Source organism: Sus scrofa, chromosome 16, assembly GCF_054392235.1.
Source record: "Sus scrofa isolate SSC_HxYL_T2T_F1_AM1 chromosome 16, Sscrofa_HxYL_maternal_Yorkshire_Landrace_v2.0, whole genome shotgun sequence".
NCBI classification, from domain to species: Eukaryota; Metazoa; Chordata; class Mammalia; order Artiodactyla; family Suidae; genus Sus; species Sus scrofa.
Window position 1 is genome coordinate 60624063 of NC_139398.1, and position 23126 is coordinate 60647188.

Sequence of the window (23126 nt, forward strand, 5' to 3'; positions counted from 1 at the left end):
ATTTCTGGATCAGAAACTCTCGAAGTGAGCCGCAGAAATCAGGGTTTGAGAGGCCCTGCAGGGGATTCTGATGCCTGCTCACATCTGACAACCTCTGTTGCAGACCCGAGGCGTTGAGTGTGAGTGCACGTCTGGGTGTGTCCATGTGGTGGGGAAGACCTGGCAGGCTGGGGAGGGTTGGGCAGCCCTGTTTGTCTCAGTCTCACCATGAGGCCCCAGGCAGGATGGGCTCCATGTCAAGGAAGGAACTGGTGTCAGGAGAGTCTTGGATAAGTCGAAGGATCTGCTAAAGATCTGAGCTAATCATTCATTCATTTCATACAGGTGACTGGAGATTTAGGGCAAGTTCAATAAGAAAATCTTCAACTAAATATCAGAATGATCTCATAATTAATGGAAACAGAAAATGTGCATTAAAAAATGTTCCTCTTTTCTTTTTGCTTTTACCTCAGCTTCCTGCACCCCCACCCCCACCCCGAAAACACTATCTGGTCATCATTGGAACTATTTTGCTCCCTTTCAATTTAAAAAATTTCCCCTCAAAAATTTTGTTGAGATTTAAAAAGAAGTGAAGGGAAATCGATAACCAAATGGCAGGAGCAATTTGAGAATTAGAAAATAAATATCCATACGAATGAAATGACTAAAATGCAATTTTGGAATTAATTGCATCAGATCATGAGCATAAATTAACCATAGGCATGTAAGAGACTTTAGGAAATTACCAATTGTGGCAGAAATGGATTCTTTCAATTACTTGCTGAGGATTTTTAAAATGTGGTATTTGAACAAGCAAGTATACTGACATGGTTCAAAATTTAAAAGATTCAAAGGGGCCCATGATGAAAAGTCTCTCCCACCCCATCCTTTAACTGCTCAGCTCCTCTCATGCTAGGCTACCAAGGTCATCAGCTTATAATAAATCTTTCAGAGATAGTTTACACATTTAAATATTTTTACATGGATTTCAGGATGATATGCTGTCTTCTGAAACCTAATAATATACTTTCAAACCATTAAAAATATGATATTTTACATAAAAATATGAGCCAGAACTATTAGTGTGCCTTCTGAAAAAGTATTCCCAGAATGAAAGAGTGTTTCAATATAATTTGTTCTTCTATGAAATAGTTCTGCCTTCAGAAGCTTCATTTTATCTAACTTTGTCATCTCATAGTGGTTTCTTGCTGTTAAAGAGGGGCAGGAGGAGGTGAGCAGGCATTTCCAGTGAATATGCTTGGGCTGGGTGGCCTGATAAGAGGGGCTACCATATGCTGGTACCAGGTTTTGACCTTTGCTGGCCCAGAAACACCTCTTTACTTTACTAGGAGTTGTTCCAGCTCAGTGAGACGCTCAGAGAAAATTTTTAAGTGCCCATTTTAAACAAGACCCAAAAGAGTCAAGTGGACTCCTGCTGGCTAATGAGTCCCATTTCTTTTCTAGGTATGTCTGCATAGGAAAAATCACTATCTATAGGGCACTTGGTAAAAACAGAGTTGGTGCTTAAAGCATTTGTCGGTGGTATTACTGGCTCTTGTCATTGAACTACTCTCAATTTTTGATGGGCAACCCTTACTCGTATAGCTATATTTTTGCCAAGCACTCTACTCCTGTTACCACACTTGATTCTGACACAATGCTGTGGGGTCTTATCTGCATGTTACAGATCAAGAAACCAGGCTAAGAATGGTTAAACAACCTACCCAAGGTACGTAAAACTGCTAACTAGTCCTCTCCACACTCTCTTTCGTGTGTGTCTCTAGGTCGATAAGACTTCATTTACTTATTTATTTTGTTTTCTTTGGCTATGGCATGCAGTGCAGTGGCTTGATGTGGGATCTCAGTTCCCAGGCCAGGGAATGAACCTGGGATGCAGCAGTGAAAGCACCGAATCCTAACCACTAGGCCACCAGGGAACCTCCCTCCAATCTCTTTTTATGATCTTTGGACAAATCCTCCAATTAATACATTTACTCTTCTCCCAGGCTAAAGAAACTTGGGGTCAGAGTTCTCTTATTACATCCTAGTCCCAGTGACATCCTACTTTTCCAGCACCTGTTCATGCATGCATCCAGCATCACTGGCTCCTTGGCTGCTAGAGATGCAGGTATGAAGGGGCTCCTACCTTGTCTAGGAATGAAAAAGACATATAAACTAATATTCACAATGCAGGATGCTCTCACATAGACAGGGTGTATCAATATTTACCCAAAGGTGAAGGAAAAGATTATAATGGCTAACATTTATTGAGTACTTACCACATGCCAGGAACTGCCCTATTATTTTTTTACACATATTTATTCATCTCAACAATCCCCCGAAGGAGGGACTATTATTATGGTATCTTACTGATGAGAAAATAGTCACAGAGAGGTTATGTAACTGGTACTGATAGCACACAGTTACAACATAGGCTGAGCATTTCCAGGATTTTTTTTTTTTTTTTTTTTTTAAGTTCAATTCTGAGGACAACACAGCTGAGTCTTGTGGCAACTTACTGTGACACATAAGAGCTAATTGTGTTGTTATGGCTGATGTTTGATGATGTGGTAGCTAAAATAGTGTCTGTGGAGAAAGAATAAAGTGTGAAGGTACCTAAGGAAACTGCTTTGATTTTCAACAGTGTGCTCAGATCCCCTTTGAGAGAGAGGTTGGGGAGAGGAGACGCGACGTGGTATGGACATAAGTCATTTTCAAAATGGCCAATGCATTCTATCTAGGGTGCGGTGCTCTTGTGCCTGGATTAAATTTTCACTCCCTGCACTGGCCACCCAACCTTTCCAATGGGGAAAGCTCTGTTGCGCAAGTGGCAGCAGACTATACCTCCCAATCAGCCAGTTCACTCCCAACGTGTGAGGTAACAGGGGAAACTAGTATGAATGACTCAGCATGACCATAACTACACTAGAAAAATAACCCAAACCAACACTCTTGAGCTCTGATTTCCTGGTGTCCAAAGAGCAGTATCATCTCATGGATCCTGAAGAATCCCCTGCACAGAGGGGATTTCACAGAAATTCAAGAATCCACATTGTGCATGGGTGGGGCCTGTTCGGAAAGAGGACTCTGGGCATTTCAGAAAGGGGTTGGTCTGGAATGGAGCGTGCACGGCGAAGGGAAGATGGAGTCTCTCCCTGGGAGAAGTTTATGGTCTGTTCCCAGAGAGAGACTGAAGGTAGGAGGTGGGGGAAGGGATCAGAAGAGTAGCAGCCTCCTGGAGCAGCTGCCACACTCTCATTTTCCTCCTCAGAGAACTGGCTCCTAATCACATGCACGGGCTCCTGGCTGCTGCGTCTGAATTCTATGACCCTAGGCTTTCTTGACTATAGCAGATTGGTCCAGGGCACCATGACCTAAATGGAGCCCATCAGACTTGGCTCTGAGGAATCTGAAAGTTAGGAACAGACCTTAGGATCCATGCTGTTGAGTGAGGGTAGTGGCTGGAACTGATGCTAATGTGTGTGACTGATTTGCCTTGGGTCCACCTGTACCCAAGCTGGTTGTTCAGCTCTCGCTGGGACTTCCTTATGCATGTATGTATGTATGCATGTATTCTATTACTAGCTTATGTTTAAGTTAGCTAGGATTGATTTCTGTGATTTGGGATCAGAAGTGACTTATCTAAGACTCAGAAAGCTGGCAAACACCTCTTCAGGTGTCAGCATTATCTGCCCAAAGACTGAAGGAAACCCATTTCTTCTAAGTAAGATTGACAGGTTAATTAGCTGCAAATTAAGGCTCCACTGAAGTCTGAGACTACTGGAGAATGGAAGCCAAGAAAAGTGTCCCCCCTCCCATCTCTCAAGTCATTTAAATTTTATTTCAGAGAACAAGATTAAGGTCCAACTATGTTGGCTCCAGCCAGAGGTGGCTGACAAGTGTCCCATCTGATGATGGCTAAGAGTTCTAGAACATACTACTGGCTGCTAAGCTAGGTTTATTGCATCAGAATAGCTACAGAATACCTAGGAACCAGGAATGTATGTTTTCAAACAAGCTCTCTTATTATATTTTATGTTAATTTTTAGGTAGATTTTACATATATATATCCAAGATAACTGATATATATATGTATATATCATATTGATATATGATATATATTGATACATATGTATCATTATAGGATATACATATTGATATAACTGATATATATATATATATATATGTATATATCAGTTATCTTGGGTCATTCCAACTTTTAAAAAAACATTTACTAACCACTGGTTTACTATATTAGATTTTTGGTGCTACCTAAACAGATTACGATAAACTTGGAGTCAAAAATGACAGAAATGTATTCCCTCATTGTTCTGAAGGCTAGAAGTCCAAAATCTACGTATTGGCATGTCTAAGCTTCCACTGAAGACTCTATGGAAGAATCCTTCCTTCCCTCCCCTGCCTTCTGGTGGCGGCCAGCAAGCCTTGGCAGTCCTTGGCGTGCAACTACATTAGTCCAATCTTTGTCTCCATCATCACAGGGCCCTCTCTCCTGTGTGTCTGTGTCCCTAGGTCCCTCTTCTTACAAAGACCCCATTCACTGGATCAGGGCCCACTCTAATGGAGTGTAACCCATCTTCACTTGATTACATCAGTAAAGACCGTATATTCCCAAATATGGTCACATTCGTAGGTACTCGGAGTTGGGACTTGAACATATTCTCTTGGGGGACTCAATTTAACCCAGAGTTCCTGTTGGTTATTTACATGCTTCTAATTTTTTTCCTAAATGATAATGCTGCAGTGGACTTCTTTTGTAGAAATATTTGATGTCACCTTCTCTGATTATTTCTCTATGATGAATTAGTAGAAGCAAGTGACGGGTCAGATGGAGGATTAATTAAAGTCCAATCAGGAAAACAAAAAACATTCAAGTTTTTCTAATAATGGGGGATTCATGCAAAAAAAAAAAAAATGATTCCACAGGTTCTAGAAGTGGCTGTGGAGTCATCAGGGGATGGGAGTTTACCTAGAGTTTAAGAGTGAAGCCAGCAGCCCTGGGAGCTATTTGCTTTCCTTTAATACAGACCTTGCTTGCTTGCAAAAAAAAGAGAGAGAGTGAAGCCACTGTCAACCTCTCTGAACACCTGATGGAATCTAGAACTCCAGCAGTTCCTTTTAGAGGTGCCACCAAGATGGGGGTGGGGAGAGGAACTACCTTCCCCTTTCCCTCCACCACCAGATTTTCTCTAGTGTGACCACAACCAGGTGACCAGGGAGCCTCAAACACATAATCCACAGGGATCAGCTCCCTGCAAGTCAGAGCAGATCAGGGGAAGGCAGAGGAAGTGCCGGAGGGCAGATGGGTCAAGACTGGAACAGATGAGTGGCATTTTAAGTGTTTGATACATTGCTAAATGCTTTCCAGAGAGTGGCTACCAATGTATAGTCTCACAGTAACAAATGAGGGCCTGTCTCATAAAGCTTTTGCTAGCACTGAGTATTTCAAATTAACAAACAATATTTCCTCCTAATTTCAAAGGCAATACATATTCATTGTAAGAAATCTGGAAAGTAGAAAAGCAAACGGAAAAAATATGAAAATCCCCTCTAATTCTATGGCTCAGCGACAAGAACTTTTAACAAGTGCTTTATCCACATAAGTGAGAGCTTAATAAATATTCTAGAAACTAAGTGGAACTATGCATTAATTGCTTTGTTACCAGCAAGGTGAGAGTTGCCTTTCACATGAATGTTCATTTTCTGAAGATTTTTCTGAACATTTGCTCTCCTGAATTCTTGAGCTTACATCACTGTTAAAATGTGCAGCATGATGCAACTCAACAATCCAGCAAAGGGGAGTTCCCGTCGTGGCTCAGTGGTTAACGAATCCGACTAGGAACCATGAGGTTGTGGGTTCGATCCCTGGCCTTGCTCAGTGGGTTAAGGATCTGGCGTTGCCGTGAGCTGTGGGGTAAGTCGCAGACGTGGCTTGAATCCTGAGTTGCTATGGCTGTGGCATAGGCTGGTGGCTACAACTCTGATTTGACCCCTAGCCTGGGAACCTCCACATGCCGTGGGAGCGGCCCAAGAAATGGCAAAAAGACAAAATAAATAAATAAATAAATAATAAAAGCAAACAAACAAACAAAAACAATCCAGCAAAGAGTCCCACAGATTCTGTCTTCTGATCTCGGGTTTAGTTAACTCATCATGATGGAAGCACATATTCAGAAGACCCTTCCTTCTCAGCTTCCTGTCCCCAAGTCCAGCCCAGTGCGAGGCTCAAGTATGTGTCCTATAGATAAATGTGTGTGTGTGTGCGTGTTTAATGAGGAGTGAATGAGTATACCAGTACTTTCTTTGAAATTAACCACATCAGCACAATCAGCCTTATACAAATTTAAAAGTAAGATAGGGAATAATACTTTTCTCACAGAATCACAATAAAATTACTACCTCTGGCCATATTCTCAAAAATGAAGGTGAGGCGTCTCAGTCTCTGAAATATGCTGTAGGTGCTAAAGTTTACTCTTCCTCAGCTGAGGCAGCTTTCCTAGGCCTACTGTCTAAACGCATTTCAAACAAAGCAATCCATGAACACATCCAGGATTCAGACCAAAGAATCTTTGGTAAATAAAAGCCGATAAGACCTGCGGACAGAGAGGAAGCAGTTTGTTGGCATTCCCTTGCAGCCAGTTGAGGCAGAGACAGCAGCTTGTCCCTGGCTCTGGCCTCAGATCACAGAATCAGAGGCTTAGGCAAATCAAAGGCAGAGATTGCCTTTAAATTCTTATCACTGGACTCCTTGTATTTTACGTCCCTACATTACTAAAGTGAAGACAGAAAGGCCCCACGGGCCCTATAAAAGATAGGCATTTTGCAGCTTTATTAAGTCTTGAAATAATTTCCAGACCCTTTATCCCAAAAAAGACAGGTGTAGTTCACTATGATGCTTGGTGTCCCATCAGATGAGGTGGCGCGTTATGAAGGAAGGTGGGGGAGGGATGCTTCTAGTGTTAGTTCTAAACCAGGCGTTGCCTTGGGGGGGACTCAGGAGAACACGGCTGGGCAAAGGGAGCTAGAATCAAGACACGGGGTTGCAGAAGTGTGGCTGCTCCAAAGTAGGAGTGGGGAGCAAGAGCCATTTGTGCCTCAGACCCCCTTGGCTCTCCTTGTCTAGGGTTTTCATGGGATTGTGTTCTTTTTTTCAAATGTTCTAGGACGAACTGCTGCTCAAAAGCGCTTTTTTTTTCTTCCTTCCATTTTCAAGCCAAACCATTCAATGGGAAGTGTCAGCGATCAATGCCTAGACTAAGAGGCCCCTGCACAGACTGGAAACTCTGGGACACTTCCTAGCCAGTGCCTGCTGTTGTGTGCTCCCCTTCACCCCAGCATCGCTGCAGTGGACTGACTCCCAGAAGAAGGGGCTACAGCTCCTTTTCCTTGCTCCACCTCACTTGAGCATCATGTCATCTCACCACCCCAAAGATATTTAAGAACTAAGAAAATGTGAGAAGAGTTTCTTTTTCCAAAAAAAAGTTCCTAAACTAGGCAAGTCATTCTTTCCTCAAATATTTATTGAGGAAATACCCTATATAAAATAAATATTTACTGAGGAAATACTTACCCTAAATAAAATAAATTTGGGCCCCAGTCTCCCATGGGGCGGGTCAATATTAGCCCAATGTCAGCATAATATCTGTCATTTTCCATATTCTCCCTTTCCTTTGACTTCCACCTGGACACTGACTCCTTACAGGTGTGAATCCAAAGATATGAGTGTGACTGTGTGTGTGTGAGTGTGTGTATGTGTGTGTGTAGGGGACAGGAAAGTCCTCTGATTATCGGTTCACACTGCTCATCCTCAGCATCACTCCACCTTCACTGTACTGCATACTGCTGTTGCCCGTTCAGCAGCTCTCCACCTTCACTAGAGGTTTGGGTATAAGGGCCCAGGTCTGCTCTGAAAGCCATCAGAGCCATTTGGCATCTGGCCTCTGTAGGTATCACACAGGTCTTGCAAGTCAGAGCCTGCCCATGAGAAACGCAAGCCATACCTCTCTCCTAGTATCCTGGAAACCAACAACCCCAATAAGAAACACTCGTCTCTTTCATCTTTGAAACACAAAAGACTTTCTAGGACTTTGAGAATAAGGCCTCTTTGGGGTTGTCTGGCAGCTCTCCGTGTGTGTGTGTGTGTGTGTGTGTGTGTGTGTGTGTGTCTTTGGGGTTGTCTGGCAGCTCTCCGTGTGTGTGTGTGTGTGTGTGTGTGTGTGTGTGTGTGTGTAGTATCACATGTGAAGTATATAAAACCATTGCTAAGTGCTCCTTGAAGGTTTGAATAAAGGGATAACTGCCTAGCCTTTACTAGTGGGAGAAGGGGGTAAAATTCCCTTTGTGTCTTTCCAAATGTCTAAAGTAGGAAAAAAAAAAAAGGCAACAATTAATACTATAAGATCTCATCTTGTTATGTATTAATTCCTTCCAGACTCTAAATCAGGTCACATCTGGATTCCAAAGCTGAAATAAACAGGAGCCAAAAGGGAATAGTATGGGGGGAGGGAGCATTTATGTCAATATTCATAAACGGGGGAGGCAGGGCCTACTAATGTCTAAAAGCTTAAAGATCTAGACTCCTGGATTCCAAAAAAGTGGAAGGAATCCTTGAGACACTAACCTCCCTCCCCATTTAGAAAGGAATTTTATGAAATCCCACAAGTGGTAACCTGGTCTCAGACTATCTACACAACAGTAGAAAAGGGCTTTCTTCTTTCAGAACACAAGTTTTTCCTTGCCTTAAATCAAAATATTCTAAATTTCATCCCTTAGCTTTCGTTTTGCATTTTGGGAGTAACGTGGAAGCAGGCAGCCCGGTGGAACATTATAAGTCAGTTATCACACTCACCCACCTGGCTCCCCCAGTGCCCCAGTTTCCAAAGCTGGAACTGCTTTCTCCTCAGTGCAGGTCAGTCAGGGATCTAGATAAAGGCAGCCTTGAATTCAAAGTTCTGTGCTTCTTCATCAAGCAGTGGGATGGTTGGATCTACTTCATCCGTATCCCTTAGGGCTAATGGCTCAAAACATGAGCAGTGTTTGCTAATGCTTAAATAGGTCAGAGTCATGGGTCTAAGTGCTTTGCGTGTGTGTGTGTGTGTGTGTGTGTGTGTGTGTGAGAGAGAGAGAGAGAGAGAGAGAGAGAGAGAGAGATTTAATCCTCACAGCTAGCCTACGAAGTAGGCACTGTTTTACAAATAAGGAAATTGAGATCACACAGCTCGTTACTGGCAGAACTGGAATTTAAACTCTAGCATTCTGACTCTAAAAGTTCCCATGCTTCATCTCTAAGACCATGGTTTCCAAATCTGAGCACACCTGAGGATCACAGAGGGCCTGTTCAAACACAGATTGCCGGCTATTTCTATTTCAGTAGCTCTGGGGTGGGTGTGAGAATTTGCATTTCTAACTAGAGCCTGGGTGCTGCTGATGCTGCTGGCCTGAGAACTACATTTCGAGAACAACTAGTTGGTGATGACTCTTTCTCATGATCCCCATTTTGGATGCCTGCCTGGTGCCCCAGCTCCTCAGAAACTGGACAGCGCTATGTACAAGAACCTGGCCAGCTCTCCTCTCTCTGCTCTCTGATGCCACCGATACTACCTGCTTTCCTGGACCTCTGCCTGTTGTCATCTGCAAGACATCCCTATTGTCCATCTACCCTCCTGGACTTTCGGATGCCAGAAACTTCCCCAATCACAGCCACTCTGTGGTGGGTTTATCTGGTCTGTGGGTTCTATTCTGTCCTGTCCCACAACTACTGACCGAGCTGTGGCTGACAGCTGTCTCATATTCTTTAACTCTTCTCTGATCAAGAACAATTAACCTAGGCCCCACGTTCTCAAGTGACAGGGTGCTCGGACCTGTCACTGTTTAGATGACCCTGCTCAGGCCTTTCTCTAAGCTGTCACTGCTCATCTTTAGTATGTGAAGCTCAGAATGGTGCTCCTACAGGATCCAGGCAGAATTGATTAAAACCATCACTTCCCTTCTACCAGACTTTTTTCTCTTTTGTCTCCCCTCCCCCCCCAGGGCTGCACCTGCAGCATATGGAGGTTCCCAGACTAGTGCTCAAATTGGAGCTGTAGCCACCCGCCTACACTACCGCTCACGGCAACGGCAACGCTGGATCCTTAATCAGTGAGGCCAGGGATCAAACCTGCATCCTCATGGATACTAGTCGGGTTCACTACCATTGAGCCACAACAGGAACTCCCTGGCCTTCTATATTCTGTTACTACTGCCTGTGACTGTGTTCACCTACTCTTTGGCACATGTAAACTTTGAGTCTAAGCCTTCCAAGTATTTTCCAAATAAGCCATTCTCAGGCTCATCTTTCCCCCATTTTATGCTTATGTCATTTCTTTTTACCACAACACAAGGCTTTACGGTTATTTGTGTTAACTTTTGTCTGGTTTGTTTTAATACTGTTCAAGACAATGGAATTTGCTCTTTTTGAAACAAGTCTATTAATTTTTCTTATTATAAAAGAAATACTTGTTCATCACCAAAAAGCCATAAAATATAGATAATCAAAAAGAAGAACATTAAAATTTTTATTATGCCACCCACCCAGAGTTAATCATTATGAATACCTTGGGGTATATATTTCCAGAACTTTAATAAACATCTTTCTGAATTATCTGTAAATAAATTTCTATACATGAATGAGTCATAGAGATCATTTTTATACTTATTCTTATATCCAGTATATTTAGTATTTCTTCTAGCTCTATGTCATCAAAAAGTGGCTTCTGTGTTTTGGTGTAAGTGGTCAAAAAAAAAATATTGTATAGGATGAACAAGAACAGGATACTGTAGCAGCACCCAAGATCCTACCCTCCAGAGGCTGCTGCTGCCTCATCATTCAACATCTGTTGGATAGCAGTTTTCACCCAGTTAGAAATGCACATACATACTCTTGGTCCAATTTTCCATCTTATTCTGATGGATAGCAATGAGGGGCTTCACCTAAGTTGTGACAATCATTCTGCAGCCTCTAGAAGTCAAGGACCCAGGCTTCTTATTAAGTTGACTATTTGTAGATTCCAAACCCCAATATTATCCTATCCTACCTCCTTTCAGGCCACATTGCCACTCCATTTCCAATTTTCAGACCCCTTTTCCATTCTTTTTTATTTTCCCCAAATTACTGGCAATAATTCTACATTTGCTCTGGTTAGTTCTCTCAGTCCCTGGGGACAGAATTCACTCAGGTCTGGAGATGGCATGCAGTCTTTTACGGAAAACATCCTGTTCTCTTACTGCATCAGCTCCTGTCTTGGACATCAATGACCTCTTAACCATGTTTATTCCACACTGTCAGGTTTGAAGATTTTTCACATTCATTGAGAAGATGGAAACAAAATAAGAGTTGTGAAAAAGTTCTATTTCCCTCCTGTCACCCATTAGCCTTAGAACATCAGCCTCAGAGAAAAATCCTGGCCATTTTTGTTCTGGTCATATCCACAAAAGACCATTTAGATGCCTCTAGTTTTTTCCGTAAGCTTTGAGTTTTTATTCATTTACACCAAACTTTCTTCTTCCCCTCAGTAATACACTCTTCTCTGATCACGTGTTTGGGTGTGTGTTCTTTTATAATCTGATTTCATCGAAGCGGCCCATTTGCTCCCTTATATTCCACTCTCTTTTCCTTCACACCAAGATCATTTTTTAAAATTACTTTTTCATCTTGATTTTTTTGTAGAGTCTTAAGCCTCATCCCTCCCCCCTTTATAGGCTCTAGCTCTACTAACATAGCTATCTCTTCTTTGAGGTTTTGAAACATCAGTTAGATGACTCATTCATGCCCTCTGTTTTCCTCTGGGCTGCCACAAGGATGATAGAAAGTTAATACTCAATAAAGAGTGTATGGATGTCATACTCAATTTGGTTATGAGGTTAGGCGCAACAGAAACAGACTACGGCTAAGTTAAACAACAATGGAATTTGTTTGGAGGGTTCTCAGGAAGCTCACAGACTAATGAGAAGATCTGGAACCAGGTTCCGAAATGACCAGAACCAGGGTAGCTCCAGAAGTCCACTTAGCAGGAATTATTCTCCCCTTCCATCAGCTGGCTTTCTAGACAGCTTGGGTTAAAGGTACTGGGCAGACTGAATAAGAACCACTGTTTTCAAAGATACACCCTTCATTCTCTTAACCTGACAGCAAAGTAAAATTCAAGAGCCTTTGCCTTTCTCCTGGAATGCCAGCCAGTCAGCTGCTCCCCTTATTAGCAGAAGCTGAAACTTCAATGGCCTGGTTTGTGACACAGTGTATCCAAACCAGCAGCTACTCCTGAACAGCTAGGACAGTCTCAGGATGCAATCGTTGTCCAGAGAAATGGCTCGGAAGCTTGACTGAAGCCAGCTTTAGTGAGATTGTGTATTTATCTGGGGTTAGTTGATGGAAATGAGGGCCGATGGCTATGGAGAGGCTAAAGTTCTCAAACCATCTCCTGGCACCACTTTCTTTCACAATCAAATTAGTTTACTCCACTGATGATTAGGGTATGAGAAAGATGCAGAAAAAACTGTGGAAAAGGTGTCTGTGGGGGACAGTGATGGTGCTGGAGGACAGGACACACAAAGATACTGCCTGACCCAATCATTTCACATATACTGATGATTGCGAGGGAATGCGATTCAGATTTCAGTGGCTTTCAAACTATTCTATGACCAACAACAACAACAACAACAAAATTTACACTGTAATTCCTCCATTTATATATATATCTTTAAAAAAAAGTATCACCAAAAGTTTTTTTTTTTTGTTCATCTGCTTTTTTTGTCTTTTTGCCATTTCTTGAGCCACTCCTGCGGCATATGGAGATTCCCAGGCTAGGGGTCCAATCGGACCTGTAGCCACCGGCCTATGCCAGAGTAACAGCAAGGTGGGATCTGAGCCGTGTCTGCAACCTACACCACAGCTCATGGCAATGCCGGATCCTTAACCCACTGAGCAAGGCCAGGGATCAAACCTGCAACCTCATGGTTCCTAGTTGGATTCGTTAACCACTGAGCCACGATGGGAACTCCACCAAAAGTTTTATTGTATATAATACTCTTGGCTGTTTTCTACTTCAGTCTATTCCATTTTGTAAAAATGCTGGTCTCAACCCACTTGACTTCATAACTCATTCATGAGTTGAGACCTGTAGTTTGAAAAACATGGCTATCTCTGCCACACATAGGCCTGGGGTAAAATTCAGGTGTTCGTCTTGTGAAATAAGAACCTTAAAAGCCTGTGCTGTCTGCTTGCTTGCTGAATTGTTCTTCCTTTAAAAGTTAAAAGTCATCCTCGTTAAATGTACCGGAAGCAACATAACTCTGACTTTCTCAGAAGTTGGCAGTAATGTGCTGTAATTTGGGGTTGGTGTTGGGAATATCAGTAAGTGCACCTGGCTCTGTCATTCTGCTTGATTGTCTGTCACAGTTGGGGAGGTACTTCCCCTCTGGATGCCCTCTGATGCAGCTCACATGAACAGAATACAAATGCTAGTCAGCCCAGGCCAAGAATCTGTCTCCCTGTAGCTGACTGAGTTCCGTGACAGAAAGAGGTGTCTCTCTCTGTCACTTGCAAGAGTGATCTGTTATAAGGGGAAACCAGGAGAATGGAGAAAAATGAGCAGCAAGGAAAGGGGTGCAGGTGTGGGAGAACTCTCCCTAACCTTATGCCAGCATCTGCAAAGCAGTATCAGTGATGCTCCATTATGTTCAGGTCAGTTCAGGAGGATGGGAGAAAAACCAACATGGTTTGTAGGTCACCTGTGTGTCAGGCCCTCCTCCAGGCGCATTCCCATGTGGTCACTGCAGTGAGTGGAATAGGAGCTAACCTGTACTGAGTGCTTATTTTTCTTTAGGCATTTATAAGCATTACCCCCTTTAAATCTCACAATTCTATGAGGCAGATGCTATATGATTCCTAATTTTGCAGATGAGCAAACCGAAGCTTAAGAGAAATGATCACTTCCTCCAGGTTACATCGCTGATGTGAGATGGAGCCAGGACCAGAGCCCAGATCTGTCTGAGCCCAGAGACTGTGCTTGTTACCACTGATAGGTATCATCTCTATTTAGCAGAGAGGAAACCAGCTCAGAAAGGTTAAGTAGTCGGCTCAAGGTCACACAGCTGAGAGATGGCAGAGCCGGGATTCACGTGGAGTCTGCCTTGACACGCTGTTCCTTTAGAACCATTCAGCCCTGCTGCATCCCAAGCCCACAGTGACCTGGAACAATTTAAGGGGAAACGTGGTTCTTCCAGGGATGCAAGGGTGAAGGTGGTTGGGTGGGATGATCCCGGGGCTGCTACTGAGAAACACGGACTCTGCTGTTGAGTCTCCATAAGATGGCTGGTGGGGGGGAGGGGGAGGGGCCTCCGAGAAATCATCCCGTGTCTTCAGGCAAATAACAGTGCCAGCTCGTGGACATGTCTGAGCTCCCTAACGTCAAACCCCAAGGTGTGAGAGCTTTGAAAATCTTTCAGTTCAATATAAAGCCTTGGCTTAAAATTCCTTCTTAAGCCAGACACTTTATGAGAGGCCAAGAAAAATGTTACACTTCATTGCTTAGATAACTAGAAACAGATCGCCGGAGGGCAGGAAGCGCGCTGCCTGCTTCTTGGAATACCTAGCACTCAAGTCTTTCTTCACTGTTACCATGTAAAACCCCAGAGGAGGAATTTCTAATGCCAGGGAAGAGATTTAAAATGTGCGGCAAGGGAGAGGTGGCTATAATGGCAACCCCTACCAATACTACCAAAGGCATTTAAGTAATAGTTGTTAATATTATACATAGTTAACACATATGAGTAGAATTCTAGAGTCATCGCCTCAACAGGAATTTAATCATTCTGCTTGTGATCTGAGAATTTTTATACACCTGACGTTTTGTTGTTTATGAGTGAGCTCATGCCAATGGCCTCCCAAGGTCATTTGGGCCAGTGACTGTGTGATGCTCATTCTGGTATCTCCAGACCTCTCAGCACAGGCCTGTCACATAGCAGGTGCTCAATAAACATTCCTTACGTGAATAAATGAAGTTGCTGATGCCCTTTTCAAACAAATTTCCAGTGGAAAAATAATGCTTGGCAATACTACAAACATTTTTAATTTTAAGAGTAACAATCAAGTTTTTGATGAATGAATACTGCTCCCTAGTTTTAGAAGCTGAGTATAGACTTTGATCACTGAAACGATTCATATTAGTACTAAACTAGCCACATATGTTCTTTCTCTCTAAATTAACCACAGGCTTATATAGATTTTTCATTAATTTTTTAAAACAGTTTTTATAGCTTAGGGAGTTCCCGGAGTGACGCAGGGGTAAAAAACCTGACTAGTATCCACAAGGATGCAGGTTCAATCCCTGGCCTCGCTCAGTGGGTTAAACGATCTGGCATTGCAGTGAGCTGTGGTGTAGGTCACAGACTCGACTCAGCTCTAGTGTTGCTGTGCTGTGCTGTAGGCCATTGGCCACAGCTCCAATTGGACCCCTAGCCTGGGAATATGCTGTGGGTGTGGCCCTAAACAAAAAAGCTTTTCTAGTTTAAAATCTATAGGCTTGGACAAGGGGATAGACTGTTCCCAGCATGGAGGATGCTGGTTGGATGCAGGCTGTACTGCTTTCAGGTGCATGCCTGTCGCTATCCTCCAGCCCCACCCAATGGAAGGGGCAGCTCCGCCCACTGTTTAACAGACAAGCTCCAGGAAAGATTAACCCCAGTCTTCCTGATACAAGTTCTACAAGCGCCAGCCCAAGCTACAGCCTGCTTGCCCTAGCTGTTAGCTCATCTGGTAATTCAGGGTCAAGGGAAAACAGGATCAAGGAAGAAAAGAGAAAATGGACGAGTAAAACAATAAAACACTGAAATAAAGATTTCTCTTCAACACTTAAGCGGAGTCTTTGTTCCCTGAAGGATAGGAAGTACCAAAAAACAGCAAGACAAGAAGAATAAACCCCACATAAATCACTGGGGCATCCACTTTCTATCTATGAGGAAAAAGCTCCAGTTCATCTTTTATTTTTCAGTTTTATATTCATGAGAAAAAACAAATACATTATAAGATGAAATATGGATCCCAGCATTAACAGCTGAACAGATAAGGAACTTAAATGTTTTAATTTAAAAATTATGATCACAATGAGATACCATTTCACATCCATTAGGATGGCTCTTATCCAAAAACATGGAAAATTACAAGTGTTGGAGAGGATATGGAGAAATCGCAAGCTTTATGTGTTGCTGACAGGAAGGTAAAATTGTGTAGCCACTGTGGAAAACAGTTTGGAAGCTCATCGAAAAGTTATACAGAGAGCTACCACACGACCCAGCAATTCCACTTGTAGGTGTACACCCAAGAGAACCGAAAGTAGGGACCCGCAGATATTTCTACACTAATGTTCGTAGAAGCATTGCTCACGACAGCCCAAAGGCAGAAACAACCCAACTGCTCATTATCAGACAGATGAATGGAGAGACAAAATGTGTGTCATACGATTCAGCCTTAAAGGGGAATGGAATTTTGATACATGCTATGACCTGAATGAACTTTGAAAACATTATGTTAAGTAAAGTAAGATAGACACAAAGGATAGGAATTGTGCGACTACACTTATGTGACGTTATCTAGGGTAGTCAAACACATAAAGCCAGAAAGGAGAATATCGATTACCAGAGGCGAAGAAGAGGGGATAATTATTGTATAGTGAGTATACAGTTTCTGCTTGGGATGATAAATTTTTTGGAAATGATAGAGGTGAAGTTGTACAATATTATGAATGCACTTAATACCACTAAATTGCACAATTAACAGTTACAGTGGTTGTTTTATGCTGCATGTCTTTACCACAGTAAAAAAGAATACACTGTAAAATCTGTGGATAGAGCAATTACATTCACAGTTCTCCACAGACTTCACCAGCAGCCGCGGCCACCTCCCTCAGAAGAGGTGTTTTGTAGCGCAGGGTGGGCAGAAATGGGAACTGCTGATATTCACTGGCTGCTCTGCTGGCCTAGAATAGTCTTCCTACTCAAGGAACTGGGGGAGATGGTCACTGCCACTTGGCTGCAATAACCTTCCACCTCATGGATGTGGGTAGGGGCATGGGTGCAGCCATGTCTGCCACTGATCCTACTGAGTTTCTGTAGCTTTTGCTGAATAGCTATTTCTTAAGTTGTAAGTTCTTTGGTCAGTCTTCAGAGTTTTTTTTTTTTTTGAATAGTTGTCTTTACAAATGTTTACCAGTTTAATGTCTCTCTGGGGGTGAGGTTTCACTGGAATCCTCACACCTCTATTCTGGGGGCTCCCTTCTTCCCCAAAGAATTTTAACCATAATGGAAAGATGCATGATTTTGACTAGCAGTATTTTGTACAGGTCCCCCTTTGAAGGGTTTTCCTGGTAAGTTCATGGATCTATTTTATACCTTTCTTAAAGTCTTCCAAGGAGAAGCAGAGATAGTGGCCATATCCAATCTCGAGTCCTTCTAAAAACCTGCTGGAGGTGGTGTGATGGTGGCCCAGCCCTTGGCTCAGAAAGCAAACAGTCTGATTATGGAGAAGCATTTGATTAGATAAACCTGAGATCAAAAGTGAAGTGTCCCTGCAGGAAGTTAAGAGGATTAGTGTCCTGGAGGCTCACAGAGCTTTTGGAAAGACAAACCCTTTGAAATTCACAAAGTCACCTATGTTCTTCAGATAGGTGCTCAGAGTGACTTCTGAGGGATTAGACCCTGTCTGCAGTGCTTGCTTCCTAGAGATGCATCATCATATTTGATGATTTGTTAATCAAATGTCCCCTGGGAGGCTGACATTGTCATTAACTGTTTTTAAGGCTCTGGATAACCTTGCTTTGATTTTTTTGCTTTTTCTTCCTGTAAAGATGGCTACTGCTTGGGATTTCATACTTCTTTTATTTTCAGTTGGTGTTTAAAGAGTGAGAGGATGTAGCTGACCCAATTCTATATATACAGTCTTGCAAAACCGCAGCTGAGGATATCAAGTACTTTTCTGACTTGGATAACCTGCCGCTCTAAGTGGAGCTGATTTCTTTGCTAGACTCGCTCCAGGTTGGAAGGGAAGCTGCCCTTCAACGATGGCAAATGACACAGCTATTGTGTCTGTAAGGCCAGCATGATTAATAGACTCTACCTCACCTATTCTCTCATCTGACACTGCTTGGAGACCAGTTCCATTATTCCTACTTTCTAGAAGAAGAAACACAATCATTTGCCAGCCTGCTCAATATGATGAATCGCTAAAATGAAAGAAGTATCCTCGTGACCCCTTTAGATGGCTCTTAATGTATCACGCTGCTTTCCTTCCAAAGGCCATTTGTTGATTAAGATCTGCGAGTGAAGAGACTCACAATGCATATTTCAAGTATCGGTTTAAAATAATTCTTCAGGTGCAATGCCAGAAACTTTTATGATCCCCTTTCACGTTGCCTCTGTGATCTCCAGCGTGTCCTTTCAATCACCCTCCCCCTCGCCCCCTCCCTGCCCCACTGCCTTCTGAAAAGCAAGGATTTCTGGCTGCACTTATTGTTTAGGTCAAGTTCAGAGAGTATTCTCGTGTTTCTTTCATCATCTAATACAGATGGGGGTGGAGGTCAGGGGAAGCCTGTCTTGGAGATGAAGGGCACATTGAGATCTTTGATTCAAAGACTATGGCTCCATCACTTTCTCTTACATAGAAACAGTATTCATCCCACACTTCCTATTGCAAATCACTCTGGTACGACATGACAATGCAGCAGATACACAAGGACTTTTCCCACATCATAGTACAAACACATACACCCTCTCCGGGGAACCTAAGAGAAACTCTTGGGCTTCCACTTCCCCTCCATTTGTTTGAAGGATCAAGAGAACACAGTTCCATTTTCAACAAAAATTAAAAAGGAAAATCATGAAAAGAGCCAACCTCCTTTTTTTTCTCTCTCTCTTAATATATTGTTGCATCCAGGGAAGAGGAAACAGTGAGCGCCACTGATACTGGGTCCCCAGAGACCCTATAAGGGTCACTCCCCAGCTCTCAAATGAGCTCGTCTTCCTCCACTTGCAGAGCAAGTTCATAATGGACTGGAAGTTACTCTTGGCTCAGCTCTACTGTGAAGAAAAAAAAAAAAAAAAAAAAGCCATGGTGCTTCAGGGAACCAGGCTGTGTTTGAACCTGGGTTTTCACAGGGAGGAAAGTTTTTAGCTTTAAGGCTTTGGAGATTTGGAGTAAGGAGATTTGAAAAATCCTGAGCCGTGTTCCCGCCAGTCTCCACAGGCCTTGGGAGCTGTGTGGTCCTTAAGGTCAGGGACAGACTCCTGCCACACGTTTTCATTTTTTATTTCTTCTTAAGCGGCTGTCTGTGGTGCCAGGGACCAATTCATTGTGGGGCTTAAAATAGACATCTTGTTTATTCTGCAGTGTTGCAGAATAACGTGTGCACTGGATAAAACTTTGCAGATAGCTGCTGGTCACCCTTTGAGAATAGTTTAAAACGAAAATGGATTTGAACTGCATTTGCTTAGTAAATACGGTAGAGAAGATGAACTGCTCTCTGACCGTTCAAGTCCTTTACCACGAACGTGTATTATTTTACTGGCTGGATCAGCGATGTCCCCAGGGCCGGTGCAGATGAAAAGGCCTCTTTGAGCCTCAGCTTACAGTTGGAGTTTTGGCCTCTTTCATCAGTTTACTGATTTCTAACTCTGTGCCCATTTGTCTTCCCTGCTGCCATTTCTTCCAGGATCTGTATCTGAGAAGCTTCACTGTTTCCTTGAGTCTTGTCTATTTCCTTCTTCACCAGTTATAACCCAGAACAAAACTGAGAGAAACCAGACGGACTTACGTTTATATATATTACTTGGTAAATATGCTCTCTTGCCAATCAAGTAAAGAGCATGGGTTTTATGATAGCTATAAAAATCTAATTCATCCTTCCTGTCATTATGTGGGGAGATGGACTTCGATCAAGTGGCATTTTATTTTGTACTTAGGAAAATATGCATTTATCTTGCTATTAAAATTTGCCTTCAGTAGAACATGTCGACTGGACCTCCAAAATAGATTTGGAATCGTGCATTTCTAACTTCCTCTTTGCCACCTTTTTAATCCAGGCCAGTATTATCTTTCACAGGCTATTAAAACCGCCTCTTACTACTCTCCGAGCATCATCCTTGGCTTCCTTCCAATCCACCCACCACAGGAGGGTCAGAAAGAGCTTTAGAAAATGTAAATCTCATTATTTCACCCCCATGCTCAGTGGCTTTCCACGTCCACCTCACCTTGCGTCACCCTCCCTCTCCTGCTGTGTTCTCCGCACTGTCCTTCTCTCTTGGCCGTGTCCCCTTAAACCACAGAATTTTGCACACATTGTCTGCTTTGCCTGAAACACTCTTCCTCTTGTTTCCCCCATGGTTGGCTCCTTCTCCCCTACAGTTCTCAAATTAAATGGCACTCACCGACCACTCTTAATTAAAGTCGATATTCATTATAGTTGCCTATAGAGTAGAGGCGTGCAGATAAATGTATAAGAGTGAACACAAAGTATGAAAATCTTTGTATCACATGTTAACACTCATCAGATAGCACCCACCATGGATGGACATTAAATGGTCGGGCAGACAGCTGCCAGCCGACTTCAGCCCTCTGTCAACAGCCGCTCCAATGCTGTAACAAAGAGCATGAGAATGAAGTGGCCAGAGCGGCAGAGATGGAGGCTACATGTGAGCCCAACAGCATGAACTGTATTTGTCAAGGCTGATCTGTTGCTGAATAGCCAACATACCAGCAAGAGAGACTGATGCTGAGCTTGCAATATGGCACCATTGCTCAAGGACACCAATTAGTCACTTGGTGAGAAGTTGACTATATTGAGTCCCTTTTGTCTTGGAAGAGCCAGTAGTTCCTTGTCACAGGAATGGATGCATACTTTAGATGTATGTTTGCCCTTTCTGCTGGTAGGACCTCAGCCAGCACTACTCTGCAAGGGGTGGGTTATGGAGTGTTTGCTCTACTGGATAGAATCCTATATAATATCACTTCAAACCAGAGCATTCACATTACAGTAAGGGAGGTGAGAAGATGGGCCCACAACCATAGGATCTACTGGTCATATCACATACACACTACCCAGAAGCAGCCAGCTCCCTAGAGTTCTTGGAGGAAACACTCCATGAGGATGGGAGGTCATCTTCCACTATATGCATTGAATCAAAGACTTCTATATGGTCCTATGTCCTCAACAGGAAGAATGCATAGGTCCAGGGACCGAGGGTGGAAGCAGGAATGGTCCTACCTGCTTCACTCCTACTGACATGCTAGAGGACTTGGCACTTCTCATCCCTGTGACTCTAGGCTCTGCAGGCTTAGAAGTTCTCCTCCTCAAAGAGGGTACACTTTCACCTGGAGCATAGCAAGAATACCTTTGAATTATAAGCCATGTCGGTCACCTGGGCACTTTTTATCCCTTGTCTCCAGGGACCAGCAGACAAGGAAAGAAATCACCATTTTGGCAGAGGTAAATGGCCTGATCACCAGGAGAGAGAAGAGCTGTTGTCACACAAGGGGTCGGGGAAGAATACGTGTGGAACCCAGTGTGACCCACTTGGGTTCTTTTGGTATTTATTTCCCCCTCCCCCTGGGACTGTAAATGAACAGGAACAGCAACCTCATCCTGAGAAGGACACCTGTCTTAGCCCATTTGAGCTTCTGTAACACAATACCACAGACAGACTGACTTAAATAACAAACATTGATATCTCACAGTTCTGAAGGTTGGTAAGTCCAAGATCTTGTGCCGGTAGCTTCTGTGTCTGGTGAGGACTCTCCTCCTGGTTTGCAAATGGCCACCTTCTCACCATGTCCTTTCATTGCAGAGAGAGAGAGAAGACTCTGATCTTAGCACTAATCCCATCAAAGGGCTCCATCATCATGACCTTATCTAAACCCAACTACCTCCCGAGGGTCCTGCCACCGAATGCCATCACACTTAGGAGTTAGGTTAGCACATACATTTGGGGGGGATGAAAACATTCAGTCTGTAGCAACATGATGACCAAGGCTCAGCCCCTTTGGAGATGAGATTCTGGTCACACTACCTGGGAAGCTACCAAACCCAGCAGAAGTGGCATCTAATGGTGAGAGGGATCTAGACAGTAATGGAGGAAGAAGGCAAACATCAGTGTCTCTCCTAGACTAACTGCAGCACTGAGGCTGAAGTTTATCCTGCTAACTTCCTCTTCTCAGTTTTCCCTCAGGGAGAGAGGCCCACTGGAATCCTGGAGGAGATGTTCCATGCGCGTATGTGAAGAAGTGGATTGTGGTGATGCAAGTGGTGGGCTGTGGCAGACACAGAGTCACCCAGTCTCTCTTCAAAGAGGGCCTTGCCCAGAGCTATGGGGACTGCAGTCAGTAGCTGCCTCCAGCCACCAGCTCCCTCAGGGTTTGCCCCTGCTGCTGAGCCACCCCTTTCTGAGGTCACGCCCTTCGTGGGCAGCTCACAGCTGATGACTAAGCAAGGTAGGGGCACAAAGGCCTGGACACCTCTGCCCAATGTGGCACAGCTCTGATGGGCAGTCCTCACATTGGGTGAGGCTTGGTCAGGCCTGCATCACCGTCTGGCTTCTCTCTTTGCTCAATCTTCCTCCCCCTGCCCTCCTTCTCTTCACTGGTGTGAAGCCCTAATAAACATCTTGCACCCAAATTTGTCTCAATATCTGCTGCCAGAGAAGCAGCTTCCAGAGAACAGGCTATATGCTTGGAGGGCAAAGGAGGCACTTGCTAACTGAATAATCCAGAGCAAGTTACTTCACTTTCCTGAACCTCCATTTCCTCGACGGTAAACCGGAGATAGCCACGTTTGCCTCTCGGGGCTATGTGAGGCTTAAGTGAGATCGTGTGTGTAAATCATCTGGCACAGTGCTCAGCACAGAGCAGCATATAAACCTTAAAAGGGCCACTCTCAGAAATGGACACCTTTCCATGATGATACACTTTATGAGGGCTTGGTTAAGGAGGGGGAGCTGTGTTCAGTGTTCTGGCCACTTCATTGATGGTAATGATAAGGGCTAATTTTTTTTTTTTTTTTTGGTCTTTTTAGGGCCACACCTGAGGCATATGGAAGTTCCCAGGCTAGGGG

General features: G+C 43.5%; 1 protein-coding gene across 12 annotated transcripts in view; it reads right to left on the minus strand.

The window, feature by feature from the left end:
• Positions 1-23126, minus strand: part of ZNF366 (zinc finger protein 366) — a 404477-nt gene that overhangs the window by 40131 nt on the left and 341220 nt on the right. For all 12 annotated transcript variants that reach the window (XR_014831499.1, XR_014831502.1, XR_014831501.1 and 9 more), the window contains one exon: positions 21753-21852. Coding sequence is in view for 7 of the 12 variants with exons in the window: in XM_085002425.1 (XP_084858551.1) it covers positions 21753-21852 (100 nt within the window). In the remaining 5 variants the exon portion in view is untranslated. The remainder of the gene's footprint in view (positions 1-21752; positions 21853-23126) is intronic.